The sequence below is a fragment of the Chelmon rostratus genome, chromosome 4, assembly GCF_017976325.1.
Source record: "Chelmon rostratus isolate fCheRos1 chromosome 4, fCheRos1.pri, whole genome shotgun sequence".
NCBI classification, from domain to species: Eukaryota; Metazoa; Chordata; class Actinopteri; order Chaetodontiformes; family Chaetodontidae; genus Chelmon; species Chelmon rostratus.
In genome coordinates this window covers 19,686,076-19,710,689 of record NC_055661.1, presented here as the reverse complement: position 1 = coordinate 19,710,689, position 24,614 = coordinate 19,686,076, and the positions used below count along the sequence as shown (strand labels likewise).

The 24,614-nt window shown below is 42.0% G+C and overlaps 1 protein-coding gene across 2 annotated transcripts in view; it reads right to left on the bottom strand.

The window, feature by feature from the left end:
• Window positions 1-24,614, bottom strand: part of tle2b (TLE family member 2, transcriptional corepressor b) — an 81,372-nt gene that overhangs the window by 17,635 nt on the left and 39,123 nt on the right. Inside the window, exons 5-10 of one of the 2 annotated variants that reach the window (XM_041934587.1) lie at window positions 13,040-13,102; window positions 10,864-10,938; window positions 7,928-8,108; window positions 6,530-6,546; window positions 3,741-3,881; window positions 1,991-2,044 (exon numbers count right to left, since the gene is read on the bottom strand). In XM_041934587.1, coding sequence (XP_041790521.1) covers window positions 1,991-2,044; window positions 3,741-3,881; window positions 6,530-6,546; window positions 7,928-8,108; window positions 10,864-10,938; window positions 13,040-13,102 — 531 coding nt within the window. The remainder of the gene's footprint in view (window positions 1-1,990; window positions 2,045-3,740; window positions 3,882-6,529; window positions 6,547-7,927; window positions 8,109-10,863; window positions 10,939-13,039; window positions 13,103-24,614) is intronic. The other variant, XM_041934588.1, reaches the window with a different exon arrangement.

Here is a 24,614-nt window from a genome sequence, read left to right as displayed (position 1 = left end):
TCTGAGCCTTTCCAGGATGCTCCTTTCAAACCCAATCATGAGACTATCACCTGTTACCAATCAACCTGTTTACCTGTGGAATGTTCCAAACAGGTATTTTAGAGCGTTCCACAACTTTCCCAGTCTTTTGTAGCTCCTGTGCCAACTTGTTTGAAACATGGTGCTGCCATCAAATTCAGAATAAGCAGATATTTACAAAAATCAATGAAGCTGATGAGGCAAAATATTATCGAACATCAGACTGTTTTCAAAAGAGTGCGAGTCAAAAAGGATTTGCAAATTATCCCATTCTGTTTTACTTATGTTTAACACAGTGCGATTAGTCGACTGGTCAATTAAACGTTGCTTTCCTCGCTAGTCAACACCGGAGATACTAGTCGTTCAAATGTGTTATTTTAATAATGCACACATTTAAATTACAGGATAATGTGTTCACAGTGCACATCAAGGTTTCTGTTATCCAGTTTTTATGGTGACCCCTACACTGCAAAATTCTGTTTAAGTCCGACATATTTAAATCTCCCCCTCATAATGACTGGTGAAAATAACTCCTGAGTTAGATGTGAAAATATTCTGGCTCGTCATCCTGGTTCTCTGATATCTGTCTCTGATGACGCCCCTCTGTCACTCCTCTCCCCGATTTAGTTAGCTGAGGGTTTATTTTGATCAAACCAAAGCTGATTTTTAGAACAGTGAAAAGATGAATCAAGAAAGGTTTGAGGAGGTGTATTTTGTTTCTGCCAAGCTTGAATGAAGTGTGTTTTACAATGATAAAATCACTATTTCTGTAAATGGAGGCTGGTGGCTTTGGTGAGATCTTACAGCTGTTTCTGGTTATGCAACAAGGACCTTAACCTTTAACAAAAAGGGACCCTTTTTATAATGTTGCTGGACACTTAGAATAACAATCTGAGCCTGTCAGTAGAAAAAAGACTTTCTGTGGACGTACATTGACGATGCACAAACACCCTGAGGGATTACATTGCAGCCCATTCCGCGGCAGCACACTACAGTGCTCTCGTTCAATAATGTACCAATTTCAAAAACTGGTGTCCCAATTAGTCACTTAGACACCATAAACATGTGAAAACAGGGCCCGTAAACCCCAGGTAACATTTTCTCACATTAGTCCAGGACATTGAAAATTTCCAGGACACCCTGCTACAAATTCTGTTGCACGGTGCAAAGTGCAACACATTTCAGCTTCATTTAAAATTCGGCTATTGAGGAATGTGATTAATGGTTTAACATGGCTCTTATAATATAAACAATATTTTTTGGACAATGTTTAATGTAACAGAATAAAATGATGACTGTTTTCTGAATGCTTTCCTTCTTTCACAAAAGTCCACGAGTCCACTAGGCTAAGTTTAAACTTCTGTTTAATCATCAGGGAAATTAGTCATTAAGAACATCCCTATTTTAAACCTGCAATAACTGAGTTTTTGGCCACTTGGGTGGAGTGTAAACAGAACAGCAAAATATTATCACCTTTGAAATTGTGCACATTCAACAGACACTAAGCAACACTAGCGTTCATTTAGAATCATGTTTCTAGCCACCTTGCAAATTTAAGTCCAATATTTATTGTCCTTTTAGTTCTGCTTTGGTCTCCTGTGGAAAATATCTGTCTCTTAAGCTGCTAAAGCCTGCACTATATTCACTAGCTAGTTGCTAACTTTGTCTGTTTGCCACTAGGTGCTGAGCAAGTAGTGTACAGTGGGTTTGTAAGATTTTTTTCACTGAAAACTTCTTGTTCCAAAGCAGTAAAGGTGTGGGCTGTAAAAAAAAACAGACAATAAGCTGAAAGTCTGTTGAGCTGAGGCGAAGAGCAGAGTCAGGTGATAATTCTCTGTCCGCTCATCACTACAAGCGAGCAATTTCACAGACAAGAAGTCATGTGATCTATTTTCAATATAAAAAATATTGATTATAGCCTCTTTCAATGTGAGGATGTCAAAAATCCTTTAAATACAGATAGGCCACTTACTTCATTGGAGACGTCCACTACGAGATTGTCTTCACTCTTGTCTCCATCGCTGTCCTGAGGAGCAAAGATAAGAAGGCCATTTTATTAGCTGTATTAGCTTTTCTCTCTATCACCCACAGACACATACACTATACCGTATGTGTATATACAGAACTTGAATAACAAAGATGGAAACACACACAAGTCCACACACAGATCAATATATCAATATCACTGGCTGCTCTTTGCTTCCTTTGACTAGTTGTCTACCATGCAACATTTAACACAGAGGTACTATATACTATATATTCTCACCGAACATCTCCTCCATACAAACAATATTTCGATCTCTCTCTCATTCACACACACATGCACATACACACACAGTTGCTCTTTCTCCATGCTTAGCACATTTTTTCTCTTGGTCTAGCCATCTCTCTCTATTTCTCTCTCTCCCCTTTTCTGGGGTGAGAATGATGGCACTTAGTCACCATAGCAACAGCGCTTTGATGTGATCATGGCCTGATATTCCTATTGACATCAGTGTGGAGTGACATCAGTAACTAATTATAAAGAGCCAAAACAGGGCTATGTCTAGAGTCTATTCCAAGAACAAAAATACAAGAGCAGACAGAGAGAGAGCGCGAGAGAGACAGACAGACAGACAAACAGACAGACAGACAGACAGTAAAAGACGGTAGACAATATTAAAGAAAACAGGAAGAAGACAGAGAGAAAGGAGGGAAAAGTAGAGAAATTGAGAGACAGTGATAAAGAGACAAACAAAGATACAGAACAGCAAAAGGCAAACAGGGAGAAATAGGAGCCGTAATGCTGCTCGACAGACAGAAAGAGAGGAAAAACATTCAGAAAGTGGAAACTAACTGTGCCTGTTCTCGCTCTGAACTAATGGGAAGATTTGGACTGTTGTTGTTTTGGATGCCAAACTGATTTAGCTGGAGGCCATCTTGCACAGACTCCCAGTGTCAATCAATCCTCCAGACTGCAAACACACAGCCATCTAATTCATTACAGCTATCTGCCTTGGCCGTCCCTTTGCTGGCATTACACTGCTTATAGCTCCTTGCTCTTCCCCAGCGGACCAATCCAAACCAAACATGACTCTAATTGGCCACTGGCCCCCAAACCCTGTGTGGCCGATGATATAAAGTCACACACACACGCGCACGCACGCACGCACGCACGCACGCACGCACGCACGCACGCACGCACGCACTCACACTTTGTGATGTCTTTGGCGTGTTGTCATACATGCACATCAATGTCACACTAATAAGATTTAATTTGAATGCATGTTTATACAGCTATTGTTCATTTGCACGTCATTTCTATGTTTTTTTTTCTTGCTGTATCCCATGTGAACTGCTACAAACTACTCAGTTTCCTCCTAGGCATCATTTTAAGGCAGAATGAGTAGGATTTGCCAGTTGCAGTTTGCAAACACAGCAAAGTTGGCTCCTCCTCCCTGGCTCACCAGAAGCACATGCCCCCTGACTGCATTTGCCAGACCACAGCTCAGTGTACCATCTGCAGCCCTGACATCCTGACGTCCTGTGCGCTGGACATCCACACACCCACTGTCCAAAAGTTGATGCCCAGGAACGTCCCAAACACAGCACATTAAAAAAATAAAGGTAAAGGTCGGGGTCTCTGCAGACACAGACTTGTGATGATAGGAAAATCGTAATCATTCTGCCTTTAAAACTCAATTGATCTAATCTTGTACGGACAAGGACACACACAAACGTACATAGGAGTGTGGCGCAAGGGGCTCTTTGTCGTCGCAGCGCCTCCGCTTTGCCTCAGCTCCGCCCTGCGAGGAGGAGTAGCCTCCTGATGGGCCCTGTCGCTCCTCAGTGGGCTGGCTGTCTGTTGATGACACTGACTTACTCTGGAGAAAGACAAGGACACAAATGAAAGTACTATAAACACACAAATGTGTCATCCTGCCACAGACAGGTGACGAAAGCTTGAATGTAGCCATCGACACCTGACACAGAAATGTAAAAACAGATAATTAAATGCACCTTTTTACACACCCAGCGTTGTACAAACACATAATACACACCCACATCCGCCGAATGTACAGGTCACAATGTGAAGGAACATGCAATACACACAATCTCTCTGTAGATATAAGCAGGTGAAGACTAGAAAAAACACACAGGGCAGTAACACACACATTAACAGAGACCATAAAAACACACATGATAACATCTCACACACACACACACACACACACACACACACACACACAGAGAGAGCAAGAACAGCAGACGTAAGCGCAGGTTAAGACGTAGCCATAGAAGCACACAAGACAGCCTATACAGCTAATTAGCGCGGTCCCCTCAACACACCAGTCCTCATGTAAAATATGACTCTCATTATTGGCCAATAAAGCTGTGCAGGCATATTTACAATACAGCCTGGCCTGGTGCTCAGCACTCAGAAAAGCCGATCAAAGCATTGTGTTGTTTTTGCACTGGGGCAGGGGCCAGAGGTTCGGTGAGGGCCACTTGTCATTCTCTGTCCCCCCTGTGGGGAGGACAAGAACAGTGAGGGTTTAACACACCAATGAGTCACACAGGAAGGAGCCCACAGGGCCGACAGGAAGGAGCACTGGACAGAGGACTGGAGAAAACCACACAATGGACCTCAGTGTGGCTCAACAAACTTCCCTCTCTTCTTTCTTTCTTTCTTCTCCTCCTCCGCCGCCTTCTTCCCTCTTCTCCAGACTTCCTCTCGCTGTCCCTTTTTTTCCCTCAATTTAAAATTCCAACATGTTTTACTGGTGCGGTGCTCTCTGACAAATGCCAGTTGATATGCATCTCTCCCACCCCTCCCCTCCCCAACGCCGTAATGCTTGGGTAAGTTCGGCACAAACCTCAACTCATAAGAGAAATATTTTCCTGGTGCTTAACAATCAGCATTGTGTTTAGCAATTAAATTATGCTAAGGGTTTCATTGCGGATAGAGAGAGAGAGAGGGAGGGAAAGTTAAGTCAGTAGCGCTCTTAAATCATTTTCATTTCGCAATAAAAGCCAGAACAAAGACTTGCTGGTATTTTTTAACAACCTCTCTCTCTCTCTCTCTCTATTTTTCTCCTATTCTCTCTCTTTTTCCTTTTCCAATTTCACTCTCCATCTCCCTCTAACCCCCTACTCCCTCTCTCTCTCTCTGTGTTATCAACAGTTACACTGATGAAGCCCAGCTGTCCATTGCAGCCAGTACAGTAAGGGAGTGTTCACACGGCTTCCATAAAGCAGCCAGAGTGAATAGAACAAACCATAGACGTCCACTGAATTTCAATCAGGCCATTTGCACTGCATTAATTCTCCAGGCGATTAACAGGGACTTCTAACAACAGTGACAAAAAATACTGTATATGCAAGACCTGCGAGGCAAGATGAACAGTCATATACACTTCATGTTTCACTGCTTGTTGCATTTGCTCAGTTTTTCTAAGGACGGATTTTGTTTGTTTTTTTTACCATCAATTACAGCTGAGTCACAATTTTGTCACATATCATACATAATTAAAGGACTGAATCTGGACTTCAAACAGCCTGGCGTGTTATACTGAACAAGTTAATCTCTTCTGTGTACTTGCCTCTAATCTGAAAAGTCTCTTTAATGTATGAATCTGTACAATAGCAACATGCAATCATGTTCAAAGAAAGAGAACAAAAGAAAAAACCTGTAATATCATCAATGCTTCTGTGTTTACTGTACGTACCAATGCACAGAACCAGGATTCATTAGGAAACAGTTTTGTACATTAGCAGTATAAGAGGTCAGGGTACATGTTTCTGTCTTTGAAGTGACAGCATGAAAACAAAACAGTTGTGAACTGCTCACACTGTTCTTCCATTCATGTGGTTTCACCGGGTAAATGAATGCAGATAAATTATGCATTTAAAAAGGTTTCTTCTCCTCACCTCTCCTACAGCGCTGGTAATTCCACACCAAATATTAACCAACGAAACAACAGAGCAGGCTCTTTCCAAATTAATCTCAGTACTTTCATTTTTAAAGAAATATTTGATGGTTCTACATCAAGTGGCATCCTGTAGTATTTTATGTACTGGATGCACAGCACACACTCAATTAAACATTTTTTAAGCAGGGCTTGCTCATTTTGACAGACACTAAGTTGTGTGTTTTGGGCAGTCTGGGTTTTAATCCTTTCACTTGTTCTGTAAGTCTTGTAGATTACCAGAACATTTGTGGTGCTGATAAACAAGCAGTTGCTTGTTCATCCATTCACTCAATTTGTACTTTCTTCCAGATAACAGCGAAATGCTGTGAGCTCAGATGTTAGTGTGATGTAGAAAACCTTGAGAAGCTCAAGGTTGATAGAGCTGAGTGGCTATTGTGCTGGTTTTGAGCTGTGCTACTCCTGGCTGAGCTCCAGCAACACGCAGCCTTTTTTAGAGGCCACTTTATAGTGTGTCTCCATTTCCCTCAGTTTATCACTGTCACATGCACGCACACACGCATGCACACACATACACACACACACAGTACACAACTACTCACCCTGCTGGGTGCTCCCTCTGGGATGGGGTGGAGAAAGGTAAGGAAAGAGAGCAGAGCAGAGAAAAATGAGAGTGAGAGAGAGAGGGGTAAAGGGGGAAAGAGAGAAAGTTTGACGTCAGTCCTAATAATAATAACAACAGTCCTCCAGTCAGCCAAGGTTACGCTGAACTACGATGGCTCCTCTCTAATAAAGATACAGACCTGCTATTGTGCCTGATTCCACTCTCCTCTCTATCTTTCCCTCTCTCTGCTCTCCAAACAGACAAAGCTCACTGTCTTCCCCTGCTGCTTCTTTCAACGCTCACTATCTTTTCACTCATTCTTCCTCTTGTATGTACGAACAGAAACACACACAGCTGCAGAGATGCATAAGCTCTAACACAGATGCTTAACATGCCAGTATGAACACATTGATCTCTCTATCTCTCTCCCTTTCTACTCACTCATTCCTTCTCTTTTCTTTTCCTTTCTAGCTCTCGCTTTATTCATGAGAAAGTCTCTCTTGGCTCGGTGCCTGAAACAGAGCGCAAAGATAAGATATTCTATCGGGGTGAATGAGAGTTCGTTGGGAGGAAGCGTTTCTCCTGCATTTACTCAAGTGCCATGAATACTTCTGTCCATATTATGACAGCAATCTAAACAAGAAAGTTCAAATTCAGTCCAAAAGGTGACTTGCCGTACAAGTTACGCCAAACGGCTGCCACAAATGATGTATTGTATTGCTTTCCATATTATCTCGTCTAAAATGATAAAATGATCTACTTCTTATTCTGTAGCTCAGAGTTTCTCTCACTGCTGCCTTGTGGCCATTGTATGAAGAGTATGAAACAACTAAACCTGAAATAAACACACAAATGCACACATGTAAACGCAGAAATGCAAACATTTCATGATGGAAACAGTAATTCTTGAATGTATGATATCTGATTGCTTCATTCTGAATGATTTCTCAGAGTCTGTTACTCTACCTCACTTGCTAAACACTTTCTCTAAATGTTCAATAGTGTAACTGACTTTTAATAATGAAGCCTTTTGTATACACTGACCTGAAACAACAGCAAGTACGCTGATTTCAACCAAAACTATGATATTCTTTAGAGCTACACAGGCAAAAACTTTGTGTTTCTCAAATATCAATTTTAAAATATCAATAGTAATTTTACTTAGCTTAAAGTCTAACTTAGGGTCTTTAAAATGTGCCTGTGAGTCGCAAGATCAGAAAAGATGATCCTGCTTATTTTCAGAGGTACAATTTTTATTCTATCACTGTATTGGACTTCTTAGTAGGCAACAATGTTTAAATGTGCCGTTGCTCCTGCTGAATTTGACTCTTGAAGAAAAACTTGCCAGAACATTTACATCTGTTTTGAGAGACAAAATTCAAAAAAAGTTCTTTACCTCTGAGATGCTCAGGGTCAAGGTGGTTGCGTTCATCTTTGGAGGCAAGGTGGGCCGAGACCCCCAGGGCCCCAGTCAGTGCAAGAAGCCCGGAGCCCCCCGCGCCCAGGGACAGGCCTGATGGGTGTGGCGTCAGGGGGATGCCAGGGGCGTGGTGAGACAGGTGCTGGAGCTGCTGCTGCTGTGGCCACAGGGAAAGGAGGGAGCGGGGAGGGAGGGGTCGGGGAGGGACGGTGTCATATAAGGGGGTAGGTGGTTAGGTAAAATGGGGGAAAGAGGAAATGGATAGAAAATAAGCAGGAGAAAGTGACACAGAACAAAGGAGAAGGAAGGAAAAAGTAAGAGGAAGTGGAGGTTGTGATTGGAATAGGGGAGGTGAGACAGGAGAAAGGGAGGAAGTTAATGGAGAGGTCAACAGGCAGGGAGAAAAATAAGACGAAGGAAGATAGGATGTTAAAAAGATTAGTGGATTAAGAGATGATAGAGATGGACACCAAGGATGAGAAAGAGGAAAAAGAAAGAGGGGGAAGAAGGAAATTAAATGATCAGGGTATGCAGAGAAAGTAAAGTAAGTGGAGATGGAAACCAGGAAGCAAAAACAAGACGGAGAAAAAGAATGAGGCAATGAATGGGATTTATTATGAAGGAAAGGCAGGAGGAGGAAGATGGAGATAGAGGCCCAGGGAAAACACGGAGCGGGTAAAAGAGAGGGAAGAAAATGTTTGAGTCAGAGAGTAAATGATGGGGAGGAACAGAGGGAAATCACGGAGGAAGCAGTGAAAAGTGAAGGAGAATGAGATGAGCAGGAGGGAGCAGATAGGTAGAGAGGGTAAATGAGCACAGGAAGAGGGAGGAAAAGTGTGCAGCAGAGAGAGCAAAAGATAAGACATATCAAAAAAAAAACAATGGGAGAGGAGAAATGAAGACAGGGCCATAGCAAGAGGAAGAGAATGATAAAAGATTACAAAAGGAGCGATGATTTTGGGTGAAATCCAGAAGGAAAAAGAACAGAAAGACAAAGAGGGGAAAAAAAGGATGATGGGGGACACAGAGAGTAGAGAGCAAAGGAGCAGCTACAGATAAAGGAAGGCTATTATCCTGAAGGAAGCATTATGATGTGCTTTTGTGTGTTGTTTTGTCGAGCTGGCGTGTTCGACACACACATACTTAGACGAGCACGCACCTTAGAGACAGCGGTGGATGTAGCGCTGGGAGGAACAAAGGGCTTTAAGTAGACGGTAATGTGATCAGTGCTCAGACAAGCTCTGGAAAGCCCCATCTACTAGGGCACTCAGGAGCATCACTGTGTCTGTACATACATATATGTGCAGACAAGCATGTGCATGTTGCTCTTGGTCAGGTGTTAAAGCGCTATTACATGCAAGTGTAGGTGTATTTGTGTAAAAAGTAGACAGTATAGCTCTACAGTTATTGTGTGTAAGTTAGTTTCAATTCAATTCAAATATGAAATGTATGCTGTCCAGAGAGCGTTGATGATGAACCTACGTGTTGAGCACACAAACCTTGAAACTGAGCTCTAATTGATGCAGTGTACATGCGACAGTTGTTGCACAGTAAGTAGACAGTAATGTGATCAGTCTGCTGACAAGAATTAATGACATTAGAAATGAACTGATCTGATTACAGTCACTGCTTTCTTTGTTTTCTTAGTCATTTTTGAGAAGACTGCTACACACTAAAACATATATTTCTTTACACTAATAGTTACTCATTTAAACTCCAAGCAGCCAGGAGCTTTATGCATCGCTGCTCACCAAGCGTTTTACTGGGAGCAGTGATTCATTACATCTTGGTATATTCAGCTGTATACCAGTTGTATGTAGCAATTGGTCCAGAAAAATAGACTAAAACGGGACGCGACATTGCAGTTGCCGCTTCAGGGTTATACAACAGGCAGTATACTGAAAATCTATTTTCAAGTAAAAGTATAATTACTTTTACTTGATTAAAAGTGAACATCACTTGAGAAACCTACTCAAGTAAAAACTGTGCCTGATTAATAAATTAGTTAATGTATGAGCTTCTTTCCATTTTAAAATGGGCCCTTACGTTTGGGTAACTGCTTTCAAAAGCATGCGATTTAAAAGCCCAACAGACCACAAGCTACAAGTTAATGTCATTATCTTAACATCAGAGACAAACATTACACATGAAAGATTAACATAGCTAACTTTAGCTAGCTAACTACACTTTCACCTACAGTATATGCAACTTATATGCTTGTGGTGGTAAGAAGTGGAGTTTTTAAAAGGGAGATCTCAGTGCTTTTCAGCAAGCACTTCATCATGCAACTGTTGTCTTTTTTAGATTTTGGTATAAAAAGTGCGGCCAGATGTGGTCAGAGATTGTCGCTGGAAGCTGCCACTTGTTTTGGATTTTGATTTGTCATCATTGCGTTATGGTCAAAAGACAGGTGGTGCTTCTTTTTCTTCCAGGCAGCTTGCAACACTAGACCAGACTAGTTGTAACAAAGGTATAAATGGCATGATGTAGCAAAAAATACTTGACAACAGGAACATACACACCACATTCTGAATGAGATGCTGATTAACATCTGATTCCAACAGGTCGGCTGCAGAATACTTAAAACATGGATACATTAAAAAAAAATCCTTCAAAGGCCAATTTTCATTAAAAAAAATTGCCCTTAGCCACATTAATTAATAGCATGCTATTAAAGCATTCCCTAGTAAATTAATACCTGCCTGACTGAAACCTAGATTTAGCACAATCAACATCGCCATCTTCTTCTTCTGATGTACATGCTGTATTTATAGATCAGTGATGAAAGAATTCAAACAGCTGACTCTCATCAGTGCTACTGTGTCAGATCGGTAGGAACATCCTTAGTTAATATGTGTGTGTGTGTAGGCGTGTGTGTGTTTGCATTGTCAAAACGAATGGAGGTGACTCACCCCGATAATGGCGTTGAGTTCAGCCATGGTGACCTGCTTGGCCCTCTCGACTGCTTGGACCACCTGTTGCTGGTGCTACACACACACACGCACATAAACACGCAGTATATAAACACAAACAAACACATTCAATACCACAGAGAGAAAGTAAGCAGAAAGGCAGGTTGCACTGCATTAGTATCCACGCTGTATGTTACAGTTCACTGTGTCAAGTAAACATAATGTATATTGGAGGAGCACAGCAGGAACCATTACACAAGCTTAACTTGAGGAAAGGTGTTACAACAACTACACTCTGCTTGTACAGGGTGTAAAAATACAAACAGAATTGGCAACCATACATTTTACACACAACACAACACACACAGTCGTGTTTCCATCACTTTTGGGGATTACATAGACTTCCATTCATTTCGTGGAGACTTACCTTAACCATAACCATCCGCACTACTTGCCTAACCCTAAACCTTACCCTAACCTTAACCCAAGTCTTCACCCTAAAATTTAATGATTTATATTATAGGGACTTGCACTTTGTCCACATAAGGAAGGTGAGTCCCTACAATGTTACCGTGCCAACAGATTTATGTCCCCACAGCATGAGTAATGCATGGCCACAAACACTAACACACACGCTCAAAGTCACACTAACTAAAAATCTCAGTTCTGTTTACACAAAATCCCAATGTAATCAGTCACACAAGCGCAAATATGCATGTGTGCAACAGTGCTTTCTCTCTCACACACACACACACACACACACACACACACACACACACACACACACACACACACACACACAGTCAATATTGATCAAACTGACAGAGCTGCGACCATCCCGTCTCCAGTGAGCTCACTCATCAGCACACACTCACAGAAATGTGTGTGCATTGTGCTCCAGTCTACACACTTGCATGTACGACCAGCACACACCTGAGAACTGTACACCCACACACATGCACATACACATACATACACAATGAAATATTAACTTCAATAATCCTGCTCCTGCTTTTTCGGTTGTATTGAGTAGATATAAATTAAAACATAGCTTTAAGAAGCAATTAATGGAGGTCAAGCACACATAAAGAAATGGTGTTAATGTTGCCAAATGATAAGAGGGCCCAACGTAAGTTTTTAAGGAGTAGCTGTATTTCATTTAATCTAATTTAAAGATAATGGGGTCTAAATGTTTTGAAAACAATAGAATTTATTAATAATACTCTTGAAGTTGGAGAACCTTCTTTATGCTTTTATACTGTATTTGGCTTGAATGACATGATAAGTACTTCTGTAGCCTTTCCAGTGACACTGATACCTGCGGGAATTTGTTAACATCAGTACCTTTTGACCTTGTACACATCATTTGGTACAAAACCACGGGACCACATATGAGGATATGCAGCTCACAGCACATGTTTACACAATGAGACATCAGCTGATCATCAGCTGATATGATTAAAGCTGCTTTGATCATAATGCAGAGCTGCAAATTATATTCACCATATACTAAAGTATGGTGCCAGTGTTCCGATTGAAATATAAATATTTTGTATATTTTTTGCACAAGACTCAAATAATTCTCTCATTTGGATACCTTTGTGCCCTCCTTTTTATTATAAGCCAGAATTTCATTTTGAAAAATTTTCAAAAAAATAAAGAATAATTAACAACAAACACAGTTTAAGTCAAATTAGTTTCATCCATGTGCAATAATTAATTGAATTTACATGTTTGCTTTGCTTTCTTCTATTTCATGATGAGCCAGATGTTGTGTTTAATGAAGATATACTTAGTAAAACTGGGGTTAATGGGCTGTGTTGACATTAATGTGAAAAATGTTTGAAAAGTGTTAATTGGCACAATGTTAGTTGTGTCAATTAACACTTCTACATGCTAAAAAAGAACTATTGTATGTTTAATATCTACACATCAAACTGTAATGTAATCTACTCACTACAAGCTACAGCCTCACAGTGGTGGAAGAAATACTCAAATCTTTAAAGTAAAAGTAGTAGTATGCATCTGTTTTTGTACACTTTATCCAACTTGAGCATCTATTTCAATCATTATTGTGACTGCAAAGAAAATATGACATAGGGTTGTGAATAACTGTCTCCTGATTATGTGTGTGCATATTTTGTGTCTCTGTGTATCTACCATTGGTGACACTTACCTCTTGAGAGAGGAAAGGGATGATCTGAGCGCAGATGGCACTGAGACGCTTGACAATCTCCGCCTGTGATACAAAGAGAGAGAAATGACAGTGAGAGAGAGAGAACCAGAGAGAATTGTATATATGCTTGTGTTGCATACCATATGAGGAAAAAGTACATAATGAACATAAAATATGATACACTTTAATAGCACATTAAGCCTCTGTTGCATTAAATCATCTTTCTAATGAGCAAAGCATTCTGTCAGTCACAACTCCATGAGACTGAGGGTGTTTTCACACCTATAGTTCATTTGCTAAGAAAACCAAGTGTTTTCCCCTTCTTCAGTTTCTGTTCTCTCTCACACAAACTGACACAAACACAAAAAACCCCCCCCAAGAGAACCAAAACGTAGAACTACAAACCACGTGATAACACTCACTCCGCTAACTGATCAGATGGGTTTGGCATCTTATGCACTTGGAGGAAATGTCCAGAAAATAACATATCGCTTCATGCTTTGCAAAGAAGACTGCTGCCTTCAGGTGACTTAGCCAAACAAGGAGGCTAAGACTGAGCACCTACAACGAGTCGCTTAGCTCAAACTTGAGGATTACCTGGTAGTCGGGTCAGATCGAGATCGGATCACGTTCCCACCAGAAACAAAAAACTCCATAGTTCAATTGGGATTGGACTGAGACCACCTCCTCTCAAGGTTCTCAGTGTGCTTGCGTTAGTCCGCACCCAAGTGCAGCCTGTTTACACTTGAATCGCACCATGTGGGAAAATGAACCGGAGTTCGATTTAACCGAACTAAAAAGCACAGGTGTGAAAACACCCTGAGAGAAGAACAACGTGGGGGAAGGTGGGAGTGAACAGCAGAGGTGGAACGATGGAGGCAGCACTCCAGTCATCATCTGGTCTTTTAGCGCCATCACACTCTCATTTGGCTCGGCCTCACGCACTCATCCACTTCAGTCTTCCTCTCTCACTCTCTCTCACGCACACACGCAAACATATGAGCGAACGAACACACACCCACAAAAAGCAGAACACCTCTAAGAATTCCTCTCTTAAGCTCTCCGCCTGCCACAGTGCACTATTCACTGCCTAAAACTTGTAAAAACCATAAAAATGCTCTTTCTCACCTCAGCACACACACACACACACACTACATATGCACACAGAAACACACACACACTCACAAGCACACATGGCAAACCTAGTAACCGTCCACAGAATACAGCTGCCTGCACACGCAAACACATAAAAACATAAGCACACACTCTCTGTGTCACACACATACACATGCTAAAACACACACTCACACATGTACACACTGAACCTCTGCGGTGTGTCTAATTCTATCTGTCTGAGTGCCCTCAGCCTCATTTTGTTCTCTTCTTCACTCAGCCGTTCTCTCTTTTTCTACAACAGCTCTCACACTGAGCCATTATTACCCTATTCATCCTCTTCCTCCCATCCCTCTCCCCCCTTCTCTCTCTCTCTCATCTCCCCCTTGCTCGCTTTGTCTCATTTTCTCCCATCTTTCTATTTTTCTATATTATTACTTTCTCTCTATTCTAACTCATCCTCCCTCCTTTCTCTCAGCTGCCCTTTTTCTTCCTCTTACATCAGTCGCCCTCTTGTGTGTTTTTCTTTCGTTACTTTGCTGTCACACATTACCACAACCATACAACATGCATACATTTTTCAGCTTTCCTCCGTCTACCAATTCTGCTTTCTTTCTCCCTCTATCCTCACGAACACATGTTTCTGGCACTTGAAGATACTAAAAAAGAAGAGAGAAAGACAGCAAAGGGGTGACGGAGGGCAGCGCAGTGACTGACAGGGCTGTACACACCATCATGAAAAGGCTCACACATGCACGCACACACACACTGACACATGTATGATGTGATAAGACTGTCTGTCCTTGGAACAGAGCTGCGTGTAGGCCAGTTTATGAAGTCATGATGAGACTGTAACTGACAGGCTGGCTGATTGTGATTGTGTGTGTGTGTGTGTGTGTGTGTGTGTGTGTGTGTGTGTGTGTGTGTGTGTGTGTGTGTGTGTGTACGGGTGTGTAGGTGGGTGGTTGTGCCAAAGCTCCTCAGTGTGTTTTGAATGATATGCATGTACAGTATGTGTGTCCTGACCACAGAGAGGAAAGTGACAGCCAGAGAAAGGAACAGAGATAACAGAAGAGAATGAATTTCTACAATAGGAAATTGCATCATTTCATATTGCTGTATTTCGACTGATTTCATTTCTTTTAGAACCCTTTTGTGTGTTTGTCTGCTTGACTCGACTTAATCCTCTTCTTTGCTTTCTGTTTTTTCCACCTTTACCACTAGATTATAGCTGAAATTGATTCTTACCTCTGACAATGATCCCGACAGAGCCTATTAATGGCTGCGCGAGCTGGCCATGTTGGCTTTGTTAACAGGTAGCCTCAACAGGATCCTCACAAATATATCTGCTTCCCTGTTTGAATTAACTTGAGCTTTAAATCTTTGAATTGCAGCAACTTGCAAAATGGTTCAACATGAAAAAAAGGATGGTTCACTGCTGCTGATCACTAATCTATGGTCCAAAATATTCCATTCATGGACAAATGGCAAAACTTTGTTGATAAAGGTTGTACATTACACCCTTTTCATTTAATTCACTTACATAGACTGCAGTATCTATTCTGCATCAACTGTCCTCCCCTCAGTTGTATCTCTACAACTACACCACATTGCCGCCTACTGAACCACAGATTGTCCTCAGGCCACAGATCATTTCAGACGACCTGGCTCAGTTTTGGCCAGATAAAAGCCAATCTGACAGGTTTGATGCTGGAACGCGAGTTAGAATCGGATAGAACTGACCTGAACATGGCCGTTCTATGAAGCTGCTTTCATTGAACATTTCTAAAGAGGCCATGAGTTTGATTGAAAGCTATACCAATAGATGTAATTAAAAAGAAGAAGGAAAGAGAAGCTCGTCTTTCAGTGCAGTTTTCAATATGGAATATCTCTGCAACAACAGAAGGAAAGTCAGCCAATTTGTGTGGCCTTGTCAGCTAAAACGCTATCCACAGGCAAAATAAACTAGCTCTAACAAGCTCCGAAGTGATTAGTTAATTGATAAATGGATCTCCAAGTGACCAGTGGTGATACTGATGAATGACTTTAGCCACATAGCATATCAAGCATAGTGAAAGAGATGTTAGGAATAGGATTCCATTTCTGTGTTTCATACGTTATAAATATTTAGAGTTTTTGGCTGCCCATTGCACTAGTTAGGGAGGAACCATGGAAACCTGTGATGGGCACCATGCAGACTATAATATAAAAGCTACCTAAAGCTGCATGAAGCTGCAAAGTTGGGTGTTAATTCTAAGCAGTTTTAGCACTGTTAGTAACCATTTCTATATACTGATTTGTTTGATCAATTGCTATTAAGAAAAATATGAATTCATGCTGTTTAAAATCTAAATAAAACATAATGTGATCATTTGCTAAGCCGTTTCGATATATATACTCCATTGAAAACCATACAGACAGTATATTTAATGTTTTGCCTCATCAACTTCATTTCTTTTTTTGGAAATATCTGCTTGTTCTGAATTTAATACCAGGGACACATTTCAAACAATTCGGGACAGGAGCAACTAAAGACTGGGAAAGTTGATGAATGCTCCAAAAACACCTGTTTGGATCATTCCACAGGTAAACAGGTTGATTGGTAACAGGTGATAGTATCATGATTGGGTATGAAAGGGGCATCCTTGAAAGACTCAGTTGTTCACAAGTAAAGATGGAGCGAGGTTCACCAGTTAGTGAACACATGATTGTATAAAGGATGTTACTGCATGGGCTCAGGAACATTTTGTGGAACTGTTATCAATAAACACAGTTGCAATTAATCTCATCCTATTTTTATTTACATTTTACACAGTGTCCCAACTTTTTTGGAATCAAGGTTTTATGTACTACCCGAGCACATTTTTGATCAACTTCTGCAACAAAGCAGCATCTCACCAACTCCTCGTTCTGGCTGAGAGTGGTGGATGGTGTTATGAGTGCAAGACGCCAATCAGCCGATGGGTTAACAATAGAGGGAAAGTGAGCCGGGCTGAAGCAGTCTGAGCTGGGCCAGGTGTCAGAAACAACTCGGCACAGTCTCGTTCCACAGCCCTGCCAAAGCAAAGCCACCAGGGAGCACTGGCAAAGACTGGCCGAATGGAGGGATGAACGGATGGAGGGATGAATGGATGGGTAGATACAAAGGAAGAGAGGGGGCTGGTCAATAAACACCTGAGGGCAGATAAGCTGCCAACTGGCATTGGGACACAGAGAGACTGAGAAAAGAGAGAGGCTTTAAGGGAAACAGAGTTAAAATTGTCAATAAGAGAGAGAAAGAAGGACACAACAGCTATTCATTTAGAAGAGCAAAAATGTCTTAAATTATTCTCTAAAAGAGACAGAGATGAAGGAATGCAAATTGGAAGTAAGGTTAAAGGAGAATAAACAGAAGCAGAGAGAAAAAAAGAAGAAATGTACTGCAGGACAAGGACAGCCTGTTCCAGAAGCTGTGGTGCATATTAGCCTGTCGGAGCCTGAGGGACACACACACACACCACACACACGCACACACGCACACACACACACACACAGGCAGCGTGCTCAGACTTGTCATCTCGTCAGATCATTGACAGGATGATAATAACAGCCACCAAAACGTTTATATGATCACAGTGCCTTGTTGCTGCATAATGATACAACCTGAAATGTGTGAAAACGCAACACACATGCACACATGCACACACACACACACACCTATATATCAAATACTAATACCTATACTAATACCATGTGCACATTTTCTATGTTGACAGGGTTTCTTGGTTGGTCGCATCAACTGAAGTCTACCTACAAATCAAATTATTTAAAAAAAACAAAAGTAATACTAAGAGCTTGCCAGTAACCACATGTTCACACCAGCACTTACAAATACAGACAAAGCAAACTGTATTGATCCATTTCAAATGATCACTGACGAGACACGAAGCAACAGGAAGCAGTGTCACAGCCAGTGGAGAAATCTCTGCAACTTGGCAGAAGCGGAGTCAAGCAACGTTCTGCAAATAGGCAGCGATGGTTAAAGCCTGTTGAGGGACAGGTGTGTCTCCATCTGTCTCTATCAAATGAAAAAGGCAAGAAAAGTTGACTGTAGCTCTCTGCTGTCCCTGTAGCACATCACACACTCCGGACTATTAATGGCAAAATTATGAGAAAAAAATAATACAGCATTGAGGGCAATAACTAAGACTGTGAATCCTGTCAGGTTTTATGAGTTTACTACGCAAGAATGTGGAAAATAACACTTCATAGAACAATAAATAAAGCATTTGATGTGCACAGAATTTTCTGAGCCCACTGCTGTTTTTTGAAACTTATTAATTCTGCAATAGCTGGTCGGTCGTACATGATGCGACATCATGTTGGGAAACTTCAAACAATTCATTGTTGTGAAAATTTAAACACACAAAGTAAAGGTCATATTTGGTGCGAATCTGCATTCAACTGTCAATCAGGAAGAAATCCATCAGAGTACAAGAAGCAGCGGAACCAATTTCTACAACAACACGCGGCTCAGCAGACCAGAATACAATGCAGAGAGCTGAGCTTTGTACAAGAGGCGTAATTCTCAATTTTTCTTGACTAGACGAAACTCATTCTCCTTCACTTACTTTGCAATTGGTATCGCTGTTGCTAGTGCTCTCTCTCCACCCACATGTTTAACCCACAGCGCAAATGCAAAACGCTCCTGCCTGCTCTGTGAGGGCTGTCAAAAGGCATTCTAGGAAATGTAGTAGATGACTAACTGGAGTGGAAATAGACGAGACAGGTGGGTAGATAAGGCGGTGGGCACACTAGAAAAGAAAATAATAACACTCACTCACAAAACAAGCCATCACAGGCTGATGGTGTAACGGTGTGTCTGCACGTGGAATTTTCTTTGAATAATGAGCCGGCGCCTGACTGCTCTGACAAAGACTAAACTTGTCTTAGAGGGAGGGGGGCCTATTGGAGTAAGATTTGCCCCCTAGCTATTTTTATTCAAATGCTTGGAATGACAACACGTCTGGTGTTGTATAACTGTAGCATATCGTGAGGCTTGGAAAGATGCAGAAAGTGATATATGAAGGTTCACATGTAATGCCCTCTCATCGAGACCAGAAACGCAGACGAGCTCAGAAGGAAGGATGAACTGACAGAAAACAAGCTCGTGTTTTTTCCTCGTACACTTTTCACTCGTGACACCAAAGTGAACTTGAACTGGATCAACGGGGAAGCCACTTCCCTGTGAAAGATCAGCATTGTATTTGTTCTCCCAGCATGACGGCAAGCAACAGTGACCGCGTTCATCCTGCCAATAAAGCTTGGTGAATTTGAATGTGATGAGCGTGGGTTGAGGTTGGCACGGGAGGAGAGAGATGGTGCCCAGTGTGCTCGGGCACTGCCAGCTGTGCCAGCCTCTGAGTCCCACTACGGCTGAGTGAGCCAGGTTTTTTTGGGGGGCGGGGGGCGTATGTGTGTGACTGATACCCCACTCCTCTATTCACTCTAATTGCTCTCAACAAAAATCTCTGCCCACCTCTCGTAGCTCCTGTTTCTATTCCTAGCACCTCTCTCTGGCTTGTTACACAAATAGATGCTGGTTTGAATCCTCGGAAGGAGAAACATCTTAACCTCCAACTGTAAAAGACTCCGGTTCTAGCTGCCAACTTCAAAAGTGATTGTGTGCCACAGAATATGATGCATGATGTTGATGGAAAAAATTATGCATGCCCAGTCAACTTTACCTTGATAGAAAGAAGGTTATACAAAATGGTTCTGTGGTGACAGGAAAAGTGCTGAGGCTCTGACCTTTACATTTCCTATGATGCCACATTTCCCATATAATAAACAATAAATTAAAGCTGAAAAATAGTTGGTTAATTGATTAGTCAATCAACATAAAATTAATAATTATCTAATAATGAATGATGTCACTTTGCATGCAGAAAATGCCAACACTATCTACTTCAAACTTCTCGATTGTGAGGATTTTGCTGCTTTCTTTAAGTTATATGGCATTAATCTGAATATTTTGGACTACCATTTGACATCATGATAGGCTTTAAGAAATAGTGACCAGCATTTTCCACTATTTCATGACACCTGACAAGCAAATGAAAGAAATGCAGATAACTACAAATTGAAAATAATCGTTAGTTGCTGCCATACACTCAACAGTTCACTTTATACTGAGTAGTCAATAATGGTTTCGGGTACTTGCAATATGAATCATCATCGAAGCATTGGATTGGGGAATTTTTAACAAAAAGACGTGTACATGCTATGGACTGATTTTGGACATACTGCATGCTACATTGCCTCACAGTCTGTGCACTGCATCTGTATGGCTGCAGAACACCCTCATGTATTTCCAGGAGTCAGAGGGTGTGTACATATCAAACACACACACAAACACAATCCTCTGTTCCCTGCTTTCTAATTGGACTGCTCTCCCCTCTGTGAACAGTTTAAGGTAAATATTTGTAGCCAATGCCATACTAATCACCACTGATTGGGGTTGTAGGCACAGAGCTGTTCAATGAAAAAAGCCAGCCCTGCTTCCTCTCTTTCAAGCCCCCACCTCCTCCTCTCTTTCCTCTTTCACTCCATGCAATCAGCCTTTTTCTTTCTCCATTCTGCTGGCTCATTTTTCTACTTCCACAGTATCTCTCTCTCTCTCTCTTTCTGTGTCCTCATGCTCTGTTTTCCCTCAGTGCACTTGGCCATGCTCTCTTGCTCTCTCTCTCTGCCCTCCATCTCATTCTCTTTCATTTCTTTCTCCTTCTTGCTCTATCTCTCTGCCCTCCTTCTCTACCAGAATCTCCCTCCGCCCTCCTTCTCTTTTCTTTTCTTGCTCAGTCTTGTTTTCCTCTCTCGGCCCTCTCTCTCTCCCACTCTCCTCTGGGCAGCTTGCCAGCTCCTCTTCCCTGGCGCTGAGCCAACTCCTCTCCTCCTCTTCGCCTCCTCCTCCTCCCCTCCCTCCCTTCCTCTATCCCTCTTGCCTCTGATTGATGGCCCCTCTATTCTGGAAGGAGAGGAAGGGAAACAGAGAAAGAGAGAGAGGCAGAGGAAGGGGAGCAGCAAAGCACACACAAACAACAAAACACACACACACGTGCGCTCACACACAAAAACACTAAAAGGCACACACGTGCACACATGCACTCTTAGAATTGTGCACACAAATACAACTACACACACACAAGTCACCACAAACAGCCATGTGTGCGCACGCGCACACACACACACACACACACACACACACACACACAAAAGCAACACAGGCACACAGAAAGCCAATCCAAACAGAGCAGAGGAGAGCACACATACAAAGAGCTGTGTGCAGAGCAAGCAGAGCCTCCCAGCATGAGACCAACAAGCGTGCGCATACACACACACACAAACACACACAAAAACACTTCCTCAGACACATACACACACATAAAAACACAGATTCAACCTTCAGTGCAGTAAGAATACAAGATAGGCAGCAGACCAGGCAGCAGAAACATTTAGAATGAAAAATACAGACAGACAGCTCACTTCTACCCCTCCCCACCAACACACACATGCACATGCACATGCACACACACACACAGACTGACACTTCGGAGGATAATCAGCACAGTTACCAACATGTACTATCAATTACTTCACACGAATGCTGGCATGTATGGACATAGATGTATTGTCCACACACATGCCTCTGCAATATACGAATGCACATGCAGTACAAAAAAAAATACACATACTGTACACACACACATCTTTCTAGGGCATGTGACTTTGAGACACAAAATCTGTAGCTCACAGTCGGGGTTGCAGTTTTACAACCAACTAGAACCATATCTCTCTCTCTCTCCATCTGTGTGTGTGTGTGTGTCTCTCTCGCTATATTATACACTAGCTATTAGTCATGTTCACACTGTGCCAGCTCACCAGCTTGCATTGACAGACTGCATACGGCTTCAAACTCATGTCGGCCGCCATGCAATCAGACACAAAGTAGCCAGAGTAGCTGGCTGCACAGTATACATGCATGTTAGGGCATGCAAAAATGTGCACATCACTCACGAACTTCCACATACACACAAAGCTAATGAATCTTGGTGTTATTACACACCTCTGTGGTGCAGAACAACACAACTGGGCTGGTACACACTGAGTACTGGAACATCAGACTTTTGCACACATTAGTACTCATACCTCCACTGGTGTAATTGATCCAGAATACCAAAAGGAAAAAAGACTGAGGGAATTCTGCAAACAAAAGAGAGATCTTCACTGTATTCAGCACAGCTGCTGCTGTGACTTCCCCTGTTGCAAACCTCAGTTTCTCGCTGCAGAACAAATCACACCAAGGATACAGTTGATACTATCTGTGATAACACGGAGCCTCCTCTCTTCATGTTCACCCACTATATTTCAAAATGACACCTCATTTGCCTTCACCGTTGGAGACATGACCCACATATGGTGGTCTTGGCTACAGTGACAGTCATTATTATGATAATTATTCCTAAAACCAACTGAACTAAACTAAAACGTCGAAGATGTACAACTACAGTCATGCTAGCTGCTCTGTATGGCCGCACAGAAATGCTTTATGGTAAATGCTAGCATCAGCATGCAAACATGCTCATGAAGACAATGCTAACATGCTGATCTTTAGCAGATGTGTTTACCATGTTCATCATTTTAGATTGGTGTGTTAGCATGCTAAATTAGCAGTAAACAAATGTAAAGCTGATGGGAATGTCATTCACTTTGCAGGTATTTGACAACAGCACAAAGTATTGGACAAATTAAAAGTTTTGAGCTGATGTTGGTGCCAGACAAGAGTTAAGGGATCACCAGTTAAGCTTTTGGGGCACATAAAAGTTTGAAGCAAATTTAGTGACAATTCATCCAGTAAACTGGTAACTTGAAGTGCTTGCTCATGGTGAGAACTGTTGGACCTCAGTAAATCATAAAGAGTATGGCCTAGACCTGCTCTACATAAAAAGTGCCTCAAGATAACTTCTGTTATGATTTGGTGATATAAAAATAAAACATTGCATCGTGTTCCCACATCATGTGTAATCCATGACTGTACAAAATTTTGTGCGAATCCATCTAGGAGATATTTCAGAGGATAGGCGAAAAGCGAGTTGTAGATGGCAAAGTCAGTAGGGTTCATCCTCTGGGGACCATGAATATCTGTACAAAATAGCATGGCAATCAATCCATTAGTTGTTGAGATATTTCAGTCTGAACCCTGCTATTTTTACAGCCATGTCACTATCTTGCCAAAAAAGCTTCTATCCTAACCAAATACTGTTATTGCACATGTTATTGCACTATTATTTTCACATGCATGCACTAACACACACACACACGTACGCGCACGCACACGCGCACACGCACACACACACAGATAAGCCAATGCAGTCTGTGTAGCTACTCATAGCCCTTCTGCCAGAGTGACAAAGCCATTACGCTAAAAGGCTAGCTCCCTGGGAATTTAATCACTCGTTTTCTCTCTCATCTCATCTTTCTCTCTTTCTTGTTCACAGTTCTTCCTTCTCTCAACTTATTTTCTATCATTCCTAAAGGGTTATATCACACCCTGTCCCGCTCTCTATGCCTCATTATTCACAAATGAGCTCTGTTACACATGTATGCACAGGCATTCACACACGGTACGAGAGGGAGGGACATCAAAGCTGCACACATACAGAGCACAGATGCTACAACATGTGCAAAGAGGGACTGCATACACCAATGATCAGAGAGAGTGCAAACACATACCATAAACACACACACACACTCACACAAAGTCATTTGACCTCTTCAAAGGCTGTTCTAGTTGACCCACATATGCAGGCTTGTCCTAATCCAGCCCTTTAAATAAAATCATTTAGAAAAAAATTGAAGAAAAACTCAAGCCACAACCGCAGGATTATCGACTGACTGGGTGGTGGGAATGACAGGGAGAGAAAAGAGGAGGCAGAGGGGATGGACAGAGTGAGATGGAGGAAGAAAAAGGGGAAAGAGAGAGAAGCCCAATCCTATTACGAACCAAAGCGGTGAGTTGAAAATGAAGGCATCTCTCGCTTGCACTCTTTCTCTCACTTTCTTTCTCATTCTCATTCACCCTCTCCCAGATGAAATGAGGATTCAGGTCGCAACTTCAGCCAAATATACCAACGCGTGCACACGCACGCGCACGCACGCGCGCACACACGCACACACGCACACACGCACACACTCACACACACACACACACACACACACACACACACACACACACACGCATAAAAGGGCTAGACAGCTCGGGCTAATTAGGCGAGAGGATAAGCGTATGCGCACACACACTTTTATACACCACAAACAGATAAACATTCTCTCATGTGATCTCCCTCTCTTGCTTGTTTGTACTCTGTCTTAATCTTCCTCAGTCCCTGTTCCTGTTTTATTCATTTTCTCAGTTTATTTCTTC